Source organism: Priapulus caudatus, unplaced genomic scaffold (assembly GCF_000485595.1).
Source record: "Priapulus caudatus unplaced genomic scaffold, Priapulus_caudatus-5.0.1 Scaffold68, whole genome shotgun sequence".
Lineage (NCBI taxonomy): Eukaryota > Metazoa > Priapulida > Priapulimorpha > Priapulimorphida > Priapulidae > Priapulus > Priapulus caudatus.
The window spans coordinates 92,713-106,306 of NW_014577129.1; the positions used below are offsets into that span (position 1 = coordinate 92,713).

Genomic DNA, 13,594 nt, shown 5'->3' on the forward strand with positions numbered 1-13,594 from the left:
CTACCCCTCGTACTCCTTGGCAGTGGACGCTGGTGTACCTCTGCGGCAGCGCTCTGGCCGCAGAAACACAGGCAATTGTTTCCGCCAACAGGCTTCTTCACCTGGGACTTCATAGGTACTATACGCTATTCGCATACCTATTACATGACAAGCTTACAGGGGCTGCAGTTCAGTGTCATTCACCCTCGAGTCTTTTATTCACAAAATTTCATTCACACGCAGTTTAATAGAAAGGTAAGATAGCAGAGGACCGCCAAGCTAAAGGTTTCCTTACTGCTTTTGCGTTTCGATCTTCATTGCACCCTCGGCCCGCGATCAGAGAATAAATTTCATTCAAACGTGGATACCTTGGGCGGCGAACATTCACGGAGTTTGAGAAGCACCTGGCTGTATACTACATACGACCATACGCAAGGAGGGCACATCCTGCATGTTACTAGTCGCTACGTTCATGAAGCCATAGGGACTCTCTGCTGACAGATGCTTATGCCAGAGTGCGGGTCGGGCTGCGCAGGATTTTTGCGTGCGTAAGTTTCTCCTAGGCCAAATAAAGAAAATATTTACGAGACATATTAAATTAATTTATTTACGAGAGAATAAATGGTTTTGCCCTTGCTTTTGTAGGAGACAGCCCTCGCGCAGTTTGTTTGCATAATTTTTTTGTTCGTAGTGTTCATTTAATTAATCGTGCTCATTTATTGCTAGTATGCACTTGTACGCACGCGGTGGCGAGTAGGGTTTTGGGATCGAAAGCAATTTAGTGTCGTGCACCCATTATTTCTGATGGTTCGCAGGCTTATTGCCTCCAATCTTATTGACTGCAGGAAGGGGAGGGCCCTGTAATCAAGTATGCGAGCTTTTATGTGAGATGGTCGGCACTCTCCGCATCTTCCACTAGTCTGTGATGATGATCGGATTGCTAGTGGGCGGCTCGCTCGTCACGGTCTGCAGAGTGTCGTGCCATAGGGCACTCGCGTAAGATATGGCGGCGATATAATAGTTATATATATAAATATCAGGAGTAGATAATGGGAAGGAGGTGTGACGTCATAAACGAGGGAATCTCGTTCATTTACTAGCCTTCAGGAATACCGCTACGATTTACTACGGAAATAACTGCAACCAACCTTGAGCTCATAATCGTACACCGTAGCATTCGCTTTAGCATCGTGTCCGAAATCGTTTCCCTCATATACAGGCGCAGCTAATCCAGAGGATACAGCACTAACAAAAACGTACGACACGATTATCGGGACTCGACAGGTCTCTTCCGCCATGCGATATCGCAGCCGAGACCCGGTGACAGTGCCTTGCGGGAACTTGAAAACGAGAGACAGGCAGCTAAGCTAACGCAGCCAGCTCGTTGCTCACGTTGCGAAGGCGGTGTGGCTCGCTGGGAGCATTCGGAAGCTGAGGCGCGTCAGAACGCAGACACAGGGACAACGACCGTACCCAATCGCGTCCTGGGCGAGATATCAGCCCGTTTGGCAGCGTCCGGCAATAGACAGCATATATACTGGCATCCGGCATACGAGCTGGTATGCGCCCGCCGGAACGCACGAGCGACGGGCCCATTGGCCGAATCAGCAGCAGCTTCCTGGCTGCCAATCATCTCAAGGTGAGCCACACCGCCCGCGCGAGTGAGGGCAAGAGATGCGTTTAGTAGGCTGGCCTTTTGTTTCAAGTTTATTGAAGTCAGCACTCCTTCGCGCTATTATCATACTCCTGATATATATATATATAGTAATATATATGGCGATGTAGAATAATTAGTATATGCCATCTCGCCCACATTCACTAGTCTGTGACGATAATTGATTCGTAGAGAGCGCTGCTCACTGCGGGGAAGTTTGTCAAATGTCGTGCGTTATGCGTGCGCGTGGGAATAGTCAGCACTCGTTCGACATTCAACTAGTATGGCGGATCTATGATCCTACTGATCACTGAGTCTAGATCGGATGCAGTAGAGGGCACCTCCTCACTCCGCAGCGATCTTTCATCGTTGCAGAGAAGGTGAATGGGTTTCTTCGGCGACACTGCTTGAGGGAGGAAGTTTGGCCGGCCGAGTCGGGTGTACTTCCGGTGAAACGGGCTGGCAGATGTAACTGCACGCTCGTGAACTCGCAATCAACGGGCGCGAGCCGCCAGGCATCGGACAAGGACGGCAAGATTCGGCCAGCTGTACTCATATCCGTGCGTCGGGCGCGAGTAGGTGTGACACAGGCGCAGTCTGGCTTGCACGCTGGCCGCGCAGTCAAGCGAGCGCGGTGGTACGATGGTTACGAGATAGTAGGAGGGAGAGAGAAGAGAGAGAGAGAGGAGAGAGAGAGAGCAGAGAGAGAGAGAGAGAGAGAGAGAGAGAAGAGAGAGAGATGACGAGGAGAGAGAGCGAGAGCGAGAGCGGAGCGAAGAGCGAAGAGCGAGGACAGAGAGAGAGAGAGAGAGAGAAGAGAGAGAGAGACCGAGAGAGAGAGAGTTAAAGAGGGGGAAGAGAGAGAGAGGGAGGGAGGGAGGGAGGGAGGAAGAGAAGGGAGAGAGGGGACGAGAGAGAGAGGAGAGACGAGAGAGAGAGAGAGAGAGGAGAGAGAGAGAGAGAGAGAGAGGAGAGAGAGAGAGGAGAGAGAGAGAGAGAGAGAGAGAGAGAGAGAGAGAGAGAGAGTAGAGAGAGAGAAGAGAGAGAGAGAGAGAGAGGAGTAGAGAAGAGAGAGAGAGAGAGCGAGAGAGAGAGCAGCGAGCGAGCGAGAGAGAGAGAGAGAGAGAGAGAGAGAGAGAGAGAGAGAGGTGGGTGGCCGCCGGCATCTGCTGCGGTGGAACGGTGGCACCCATGTGAATTACTCCCATGGTTTCATACCTTGCTGTGTAGAGAAACGAAGCATGCAAACCGTTAGGCTACGTTCTATTGTTCACTGCAGAGATCACATTAGGCATGTTCTATTGTTCGCTGCAGAGATCACATGCTGCACCAGTGGCTCCCCCTGATTGCGGACTCGCCGGTGACGGAGAGCATGTTCGAGGAGAGGTCGTTCTTCCGTGACCCCGGCCTCGTCACTTTCCTCGTTCAGATCCTGCAGAGTCTCACAGAGTTCTCCATCATACTGGAGCCCTCCTTAGTGAAGGGGATCGGCATGTAGAACCCCGTACCTAGGTCTGCACATGGTTGCTGAGTACCTTAATCAGAGTGTTCGATATTGGTCTCCAGTGTGTTTGATCCATGTCACTGGTAATGGTCTGCTATGAGAATCTGGTATCAAACACCTAGCTCTGCCTTTCTTGCAATGAGTCAAAGGCTAGTGGGTGAAGGCCAGTCAACCAGAAATCAAAATAAAATTTATATTGAGTTTTATGCTCTGCACAAACATTTTATATGGCGTGTAGTAGTGAAACTCAATTGAATGAGTATTTTATTTGTGCAGTCAGCTTGCCTGGTTACCGCACCGATCGTGTATGTGTATATTGCGCATGGGCGTGAGATCTTTTGATTGCCACTGAACATGTTATAAGTCCGATGAACAAAACGTATTGTGGTGTAAAAATGTAGAAAGTATGGTGCTCTTCCACCTCCCCCCGCCCCTTCCACCTGCCGCTGCGCACTTCCTCCGAACAATATGCCCTTATTGCCCTCTCTCTCCTCGTGTCACGCAACCGTTCTGTCTGTGTCTGCCTCCCAGAATACTGGCCCCACCGCCTGTCTCCTGCCCGGCAGAATACTGCCACGTGTCTCCTCCAGAATACTGCCCGCCACGTGTCTCCTCGCCAGAATAGCTGCCCACCGTGTCTGCCTCCGCAGAATACTCCCCCACGTGTCTCCTCCCAGAATGGCCTGCCGGCCTGGCGCCGCCACCACGCACGTGTCTCATCCCAGAATGACTGGGCCGCCCAACGCCTGTCTCCCTCGGCCAGAATACTGCCCAGTGGTCTCATGCCAGAATACTGGCCCCACGTCAGTCGCCTCACCAGAATTACTGCCCCCCCCACTGTGGTCCCCTCCACCGCAAGAACTCACTGGCCCGCTACGTGTCTCCCTCATCCAGAATACTGCCCCACGCTGGTCATCCTCCAGAGATACCTTTGGCCGTGAGGCTTGGCCCCGGCCACGGTGTCTGCCTCGGCCAGAAACTGCCCCACCGGTGTCTCCTCCACAGAGATACTGCCGCCCGCTACGTGTTTCCGTCCCAGGAATACTGCCGGCCCACGTGTCTGCCCTCGCCAGCAATACTGGCCCCACGGTGTCTCCTCCCAGAATCTGCCACCACGTGTTCATCGCTCCCCAGAAGTACCTGCCCGCACGTGTCTCAGTCCAGATTGAGATCTGCCCGGCGGGACTACCGGATGTCTCCCTCAGCCAGAAATACTGCCCCACGTGTCTCATCCCAAGAATAACCTGCGTCTATGGGCCGTGTTTTCCCTCCGGCAGAATACTGCCCCACGTGTGCCTCCGCTCCAAGAATCTGGCCCGCTAAACGTGTCCTCCCTCCCAGGACATATACTGCCCCACGCTTATGTCTCCCTCCCAGAATACTGCTCAACCGGCCAGCCCCACACCCCACGTGTTCTCCTCACAGAATACGTTGCCCTATACGTGTTTCCCTGCCCAGAATACTGCCCCTCACGTGTCTCCGCTCCCAGAATACTGCCCCTACCGTGTCTCCCTCCGCAAGAATTACTGCCCCACGTGTCTCCCGCCTCCAGAATACTGCCGCCACGTGTCTCCCTCCAGCAGAATAACTAGCCCCAACGTGTCTCCTCCCAGACCAGAATACGTGCCCCTACGTGTTTTCTCCCAGTCGACAATACTGCCGCTCGTGTCTCCCTCCCAGAATAACTGCCCCTACGTGTCTCCCTCCGCAGAATACTGCCGCACGTGTCTCCCTCCCCAGAATACGTGCGCCTACGTGTGCTCCTCCAGAATACTGCCGCCAGCCGTGCGTCTCATCCCAGGCAATACTAGCCCAGGCTAAACGTGTTTCGCCTAGCCAGAATACTGCCCCGATCGTGCGTCTTCCTCCCAGAATTACTGCCCATACGGTCTCCCTCCCAGAATACTGCCCACGTGTCCTTCCCCTCCCAGAATACTGCCGCCAGGCGTGTCTCCTCCCAGCGAATACTCCACGTGTTTTTCCCTCCCAGAATACTGCCGCACGTGTCTCACGCTCCAGCAGAACTACTGCCCTAACGTGCTCTCCCTCCCAGAATACTGCCCCACGTGCTTCCTCCCAGAATACCTGCCCCCACGGTGTCTCTCCAGAATAGCTGCCCACTACGTGTTTCCCTCCCAGACATACTGGGCCTACGTGTTCTTCCCTCCCAGAATATGGCCCCTACCCGTCTGGGGGGTTTTTCGCCTCGCCAGAATATGGCGTCCACTGTCTCTCCCAGAATACTGCCCGCACGTGTCTCCCTCCCAGAATTACTAGCCCACTGTGTCATCCTCCGAGAATACTGGCCCCAGCGTGTCTCCCTCCCAGAAGACTGCCCCCACGCTGGTCTGCCCTCCCGAGAATACTCTTGCCCTAACGCTGTCTCCCTCCCAGAATACTTGCCCACGTGTCTCCCCTCCCAGACATACGCCCACGTGGTCCTTTTTCCTCTTCCCATGAAATACTGCCCGCTACGTGGTTTCCCTCGCCAGAATAACTGCCCACGTGTCTCCCTCCTCAGCAATACTGCCCCACGTGTCGCGCCCTTCCAGAATACTGCCCTACGGTCTCGCCTCGCAGAAATAATGCCTGCCACGTGTCTCCCTCACAGACATACTGCCCCAGCGGCTCGGTCCTCCCAGAATACTGCCCCACGTGTCCTCCCTTCCCAGAATACTGCCCCCTACGTGTTTCTTCCGCTCCAGACTACTGGCCCGCACGCTGTCTCCTCCCAGAATACTGCCCTACGTGTTTCCCTCCCAGATCACTGCCCTAACAGCATAGTAGGTTTCCCTCCCAGAAAACTGCCCCACGTGTACTCGCTCCGCAGAATTACTCGCCCTACGTGTTTCCCTCCCAGAATACTGCCATCCCGACGTGTCTTCTCCAGAATACTCGCCCTACCGTGTTCCTTGCCACTTCCCAGAATACTGCCCACGTTGTCTCCCCTCCCAGAATACTCGCGCTACGTGTCTCGCCTCCCCAGAATACTGCCCCCCACCACGTGTTCCCTCCCAGAATACTGCCCCACGTGTCTCCTCCCAGAATACTGCCCTACGTGTTTCCCTCCCAGAATACTGCCCCACGTGTCTCCTCCCAGAATACTGCCCTACGTGTCTCCCTCCCAGAATACTGCCCTACGTGTCTCCCTCCCAGAATACTGCCCTACGTGTCTCATCCCTAACACCATCCAACGTGTTCTCTTGTTTGTACAACCTCTTCTTTCTATATTACCCTAAATGAAGGTAGGTTTTTATTTTCTTCAATGTTTTTTTTTTGCAATAAACCCTCTTTATTTGTCGTGATATGCATGCAAGCTTGCCAAAAGGTAGGACGTGTAGATAGATAGAACATTACTAGAATAGACTTGATGTGTACAAATCAGATATGTAGTACTAGTAGCCACTATTAGATGTTCGATATTGTTCGATGGTTTTTCTCCGTTCTCTCCGTTGTTCTCTCCAGGCGTAACTGGCCTATTAAATGAGATTTATCGAGTGTTGTTAGGGGTTGGAGTGGATTCCACCCGTGCAGATACGGTAAGTGACAGCTTGTCATGATGGCGGGGTGTTTACCGGCAGACCGTCGTGCTGCCGTTTAGAACGAGCACAAACGCGCTCATCCGGAGCATTGCGATCGCTGCCTGTCGAAGTATTCCATTTCATTGTGATTATTTGTTAGTTTGTTGTTATTTATTGTTACTATATATTGTGTATTGCGTACGTGCGCGCGTGCGTGCGTGCGTGCGTGCGTGCGTGCGTGCGTGAACGAGAGTTTTATCGTTGGCGTCGGGGGTCCGTCGTGACAGCCTAGCGTGCGTGCGTGCGTGCGTGTGTACGTGTGTGCGTGCGTGCGTGCGTGCGTACGTGAACGAGCGTTTTATCGTTGCCGTGGGAGGTCCTTCGTGACAGCCTAGCGTACGTGCGTGCGTGCGTGCGTGCGTGCGTGTATGAATGTGTTTATACATCAACCTCACGTTGTCTAGCGTCAGCAATATGAGATTAAACACGAACGTGAGTGGCCCGCCGGTCATTGGCTCCCAGCAATCCATTCACGCGCATTCAACTTACCTTATTACCTACTGCCAGCAATTTAACTCGGTGGGGATCATATTTGCCACAGAGGTGCCACCTGTAGGCAAGCAACAGTCTTCGCCCACTAGAGTAGATTCATTCTATACAAGTCAGTCGTTAATTGTCAACTTTGTGGTTCTATGGCAGGATAGTTATTTGAAGCGTTTAGAAGCTTGCAATATGATCACCAACAATTCCAGTGAACATACTATGCATATTTGTATCGTGTAAAGAGTGGGTCTTTCGTATCACGTCGTATCAAGAGAAGATTATCGATATTGTCTATTATTGTGAACGTATAAATATGTTCATACTACTCTTGCCCGTATAACTGAACGTATTCCTGCTTCTGAGTATGGGAAGGAAACTCAATGGGTCAACAGTTTACGCAACGTAAAACAAATGAGTGTGAGTATGAGTTTGGTTGAAGAGTATGCCGACTGTAAGTAGGCACGCCTTGTACCTCCCACGTGATGATGCTATGTGTACAACCAGTATATCTTCGATTTGTATGTATGCAACTCCAATTACCAGAAATGTCGGAAGAGGTCGCGCAGAAATGATCGTGTCAATGATGGATGATTCTTCGCTTAGCCATGATACATATTAGTTTGCTATGATGCATTCCCGACCGTATTCGTTGGGTATTTCTTAATCCACCGCATCTTAATTTCTAGCTAACGATTACAGGTAATCGTATTGGAAATTTTATAGGACGGATACTTTTTTATGAACAGATTGTATTTACAATTGGTGCCTTGCTGGCAGTGTGTGTGTGCACGCGCGCGAGGGGTGTGGGGGGGGGTGTCCTTCTACGTTTAATCGGAGTTCATTGTAGCATCTAGAAAATCATGAGATTGTCAGATCATCATTATTATGTTGTTGAAGTTGTCATTCTTGAAATTCGCTCAACGATGACCATTTTAATTGCCGCCTGGTAGATATATATGCAAGAGTCCATAATAGAAAATTTAGAGAAGTTTTTTTCTACTATGGACTCTTGATGGATATGCAAGAGTACACCGCATCGTGAGAGTTAGTGCCGTAGCCCGTGGGTTCTGAAATGATAATATACTACATCTACTAGCATCTCCTAGTCATAAGAGTAAGAGTGTAGTTTTCGCTTAGATCCTTCCTTATAGTCACTCGTCATTCTGTCTTGATGGATCTATACAAGCAAGAAGAGTTTTAAATGGCAATATTGTGATAACAGCGGCTCGACATGATTGGTTAGATATTCAGTAGTAAACTAAATCTATGTTGAATTGGTTAAATCGTTAATTACTCATAGTGGTCCTTTATGATTTCTGTTCAGTCAACTATGGAATGTTGCATGATATGATATATAAATATGATGTTCGGATTAATTATCAGTTTCTACTATTTCAACTGTGTATACGATTAAATAAGACAGGCGGATAATTATTAATATTAATATTATTATTATACGGTGATGCTACGTAGACAGTGATCGCGCTGGTCACTGCAGTGCAATAGATATAGATGTTGTTGTTGTCGGTTTAAATGTCGACGGTTAGTTCGTTCCCACGTGCAAGGCGGAATGTCGATTTTACTTCACAACCGTTTAAAATTTCCGGAGCTCCTTTAAACGATAGCCACGATTAAGTGCCCATATTGACGCGTTGATGAGTTTTGGCATTCTCTGGGTCTTCGTAAAAGGGTTTACGGGCATTTGCGGCTGCGCTGTGCGAATGCTGTTTTTGGAGCGTGAGGTTTTTTTCTACGCAGCGACGTCATCGTTTTAAGTTACAGCACGCGTAATGCTTACGTGTATGGTTGGCCATCGTACTCAGAAATCGTTATTTCAACCGCGGTAAAAAAAATTATTATTTGTGAGTGCGACAGCTAACCATAATCACAATTCTAGCAAATGGTCATATTGAATGGGCTGTAGTTGAGAGTAAGACTTGATGTATTCGACGGAAGGGACATCCCGACGTGACACAGCACGTCGTATTTACGAGGCGTAGTGTGAATTACAATACAACCTTTATTAGAAAAATATATAACGCGATATATCGGCGGGAAAAAACACGAGTACGCATCGTTGAAACTTAGTGCACGCTGTTGCTATCATAGTTTCACCCCTTTGGTTGGTCAATTCTTTGATTGAGACAAGTGTGTACCCACCGAGTTACGTAGTAAAATCACTAGTATTGTTGCTGTCATAGCTAGTCAAAACCACACAAGTATTATTTATTTCCTGTCAGAGTGCTTAACATTGTTCTAATCATTATAGTGAGTGTAAATCCGATATTTCTAATGACGCAATTTGTAATGGACATATCCAGGGTTGTGTCAACTGGCGGGGATAAACGACAAGATGGCGACCGTGTCGTGTGATGTATGGCCTGTTTTCATAGACGTATGTATCTTAATAAAACTATTTTAATGTTATTTGACAGATGCGTTTTTTGTAGAATTGTCTCGATGTTATGCCGTTTTTTTATACATTTTTTATTTATTTAGGTAATTATCCATGCATACATAATTTGTTAATTCATGAAATTAGATAACTACCAAGTATGTATACACAGAAAGTATGACTAGCGCACTTATTTCCATTTGGACTATCGAAATATACAAATTTGTAATTTTCACAAGTTAAACTTTTTCATAATCTTTACATTTCTCATACCCTATTTACAATCCGAATCAGATAAGTGAAATTCAAACTCGTTTGCATCTAAACGTTTCAACCTTTTCCATCAGACATTTTTAGATAGTGTTCTGATTAGATTAGATTGATTAGATTAGATTGGTAAAATATATCAACCGCTGTTAAATTATGTGTAACAAGTCCTCTGATTGGGTGAAAGGGCAATTATATTATATTCCCTCCTTTCTCTCCTCTTTCCTTCCTCCTCCCCTCTCACTCCATTCCCCTCAGTATTTCCCTCCCCCTCTCGCGGATAGTATCGCCCACGGCATCAGTTGCACGGTGAAAAGTTAGCCAGGCAAATGACTGGTTTTCAGCCTCAACTTTTTCTCCCCACCAAAGCACAGAATGTGGATATACGGCTATAATACGCGTTTTTACAGTCACACAAACAAACATACACGCACGCGACCGGACGCGCACACGCGGGTATGGTCGCACGCACGCGTGTGCGTGTATTATAGCCGTAAATTCACATTTTGTGCATCGCGAGGTGAAAAAGTTTCGGCTGAAATACGGCCATTACTGCAAAAGTCTTTCCATGCTTGACTGTTCGTGGGCGATACCATCCGCGAGAGGCGAGTGAAGAAGAAGAAACGGAGAGATGCGAGACATATTATATACACACACGCACGCACGCACGCACGCACGCACGCACACACACACACACACACACGCACACACGCACGCACGCACGCGCACGAACACACACACACATACACACACACACAAACACGCACGCACGCACGCACGCACGCACGCACGCACGCACACACACGTGTGCGTGCGTGCGTGTGTGCGCGCGTGTGTATTATAAGATAATAATTTATATTAATATGTTACAGTTAATATGTCTACATACACTGTCTATGTAAGTAAAAAATGGACTGCAACGTTTTGAATAGTAATTTCTGTTCTCCAAATTATATCGATAATTAGTAGCCATCATTATGAGGAATACATATTCATTCCACATTCACAAATTCCATACCCCCGTTACTGCCGCTCCATTCCTCCCACCCATTCTCTTCCTCTTACTTTCTCTGCCTCTATCTCTCTGTCTGTCTTTCGCTCTCACCCAATTGCGTTCTCCACCCTATTTCTCCGTCTGCCTCCATCGTTTTACATATCTTTAACTGCCTCTCTCCATGTCAAGATACTTCACTTATTACTTAAGTAGGATAACTTACCATCCATTTGTATAAGTAACTCATCAATAGTATTTTACATATCTGATAGCACGCATGTTTATATCGCAATTTTTCTGACTACATGACTCCGATGCCACACACACATACACACACGCACACATACACGCACACACGCACATAGACGCACACGCACACAGACGCCAATGGCGTAGCCAGGAATTTTGATTGGGGGGGGGGGGTCCTCGAGCGAGTAATAAGGGTCTGAAATATTTTTTTTTTTAGCGTATAAAATGTAAAAATAAGTGCTATTCAACAATCAATTGATTTTATTTTGATTGGGGGTTCTAGGGCCCCAGGACCCCCCCCCCCACCCTGGCTTACGCGCTTGCGACTGCAATGACGACACAAGCACCGCGCGCGCGCAACAACACACACACACCCACGCACGCACGCACGCCACGCACGCTCGCGCGCTGCGCGCGCACACACACACACACACATCACACACATCAAACACACACCACACAGACAGACACACACACACACACACACACGTCTCGAATCAGCTGTACCAGTCTACATCAATCACATGTAGGCACCTTCGAAGCAGGCCTTCAGATAATAAAAATCATTATATATAAACACCAAATTTCTACCAACTCTTATCTTTATCGTACTCTCTCTTCTATCGCCTGAACAATTCCCCAGTTGGAATGTCGTTCAGATGCATTCTCCTCATACACACAATATTACAGAACGCACGCCACTGTGCACACGTCACAGAAGGTAGAGTCGCTCTCGTAACCCCCGTAACAACTTAAATCAATAATAAATAACGCAGAGAAACCTTGCTTGACTCATTAAGTAAATTCGGAAAAATTTGGATCAAAACATTTTGGAATTCAAAAATAATGATATTTATAGATTTGCCTGGATTAGACAGTGATAATAGTGTTAGTGATCCAGTTGGGTTCTACAGTAAGTTGTGAAGTAGTAGTAATTCAATAGTAAGTAGTTGATTTTCTAGAAACAGGATGCTAACTAAACATGGAGGTTCTATGCGGGGACGCTAGGCCACACCATATAACGCTAACCTGCATTCTGTCAACTAATTACAAGGTAGGGAATTCTAGTAGAAGTACACAACTAGGAGAATGAAAAAAAATTAAAACGAGGTTTAATTCGTTACTTTATCAACAATCGGTTTTTCCTTTATTAAATCCTTTATAATGCATACTCGGTAAAGCTGACTTGATTTAGGTAATATCGTATACCTGGATTATATGTATATATATGTATACCAATGTATATATTATATATATATGCAATACCTTGTATATATATATATGTGATACACTGTATATACTATACTATATTATCATAATATATGCCGCACCACAAAATCACAAAATGTTTGATTCATTCAATGCTGATTTACATAAAACAAAAACAATTATTATTATACTTAAGTCTGTATATAACAGCAGTAGTTGGAATCATATCTGAGGAAGCAAGCAGTCTGGGATAGCTAACTATTTTCAGCAGTGCTGATGTCATATATGTACTATACAGCCATAACAACGGGATCGTACGGATACTGTATTAGTAAAAAAATGTTGTCACACTTACTGTTATTTCCTTGCAGCTATAGTAGGTTAACAAAACCCAATCAAGTTTCAGTGATAGACATTATCAGCTGCTGAATCGAACGTACACAAAGCTCAGTGACATTGCAATGATAATGATCCCTTACAAAATACCAACTGAATGATGAATAATTCTCGGAAATTATACTTTTGAGCTTTGTCAAACTAGTCACGCCATTTTATTTAACTTACTGAAACAAGATGATGACGATGAGGAATGTGTTTTCTTATGGGTTTTTGGAAGGGAAAAAAACGTGCCTACAGTTTCAATTGGTCAATTCGTGATATTTATGAAGGAAATGAATGAATTACTTTTTATTTTAAAAAAATCAACAAATCTTCCTAATTAATACGAAGTGCAGTAGAATAAAAAAGTACCATTCAAATTAATATAAGAATCAAAGCTATAAATGTTCAAAACATAACGAAACTAACTATGTTTTCCTATCCAGCACTGGCTTGATACCATCGTAAGTCGTATAATAGTAAGAATAGTAAATCTACTTCTGATACCATCCGATCTTGTGTAACGATCAGTTCTGGTGGCAGGCAAAACCGATATTAGCAATAACACCAACAAGATCCGCCAAAGATCGAAAAAATGATACGATATGTACATGTGGCACGTAAGTGACGTAACGCAATATATAGACACTGGGTGCTGAAATACGCAAAACGCAGAAATGGCGAGGATCTATTCATTTATTGCATTTTACAACACATCCCTCAACAAAAAACGATTTTCGTCGAAATAACTTTCAATTTCAACCAATTTCAAGATTGACCCTTCTCTAACCTGTTAGCAGAATGTCTTCTTGACGTAAACACGACTGCGTGCACACACAGACACGCACACACACACGCACGCACGCACGCACGCACGCACGCACGCACGCACGCACGCACG

General features: G+C 46.9%; 2 protein-coding genes across 2 annotated transcripts in view; one reads left to right on the plus strand and one right to left on the minus strand.

Annotated features, from left to right (window-relative positions):
- The window catches only part of LOC106821299 (DENN domain-containing protein 5B-like), a 55,748-nt gene extending 52,110 nt beyond the window's left edge, over positions 1-3,638 (plus strand). Inside the window, 2 exon segments of the mRNA XM_014826051.1 lie at positions 2,009-2,278; positions 2,950-3,638. Coding sequence (XP_014681537.1) covers positions 2,009-2,278; positions 2,950-3,131 — 452 coding nt within the window. The 3' untranslated portion in view covers positions 3,132-3,638.
- A 9,582-nt stretch (positions 3,639-13,220) lies between these two features.
- LOC106821300 (dnaJ homolog subfamily C member 13-like) overlaps positions 13,221-13,594 on the minus strand; it is a 28,143-nt gene continuing 27,769 nt past the window's right edge. The window contains 1 exon segment of the mRNA XM_014826052.1: positions 13,221-13,226. Coding sequence (XP_014681538.1) covers positions 13,221-13,226 — 6 coding nt within the window.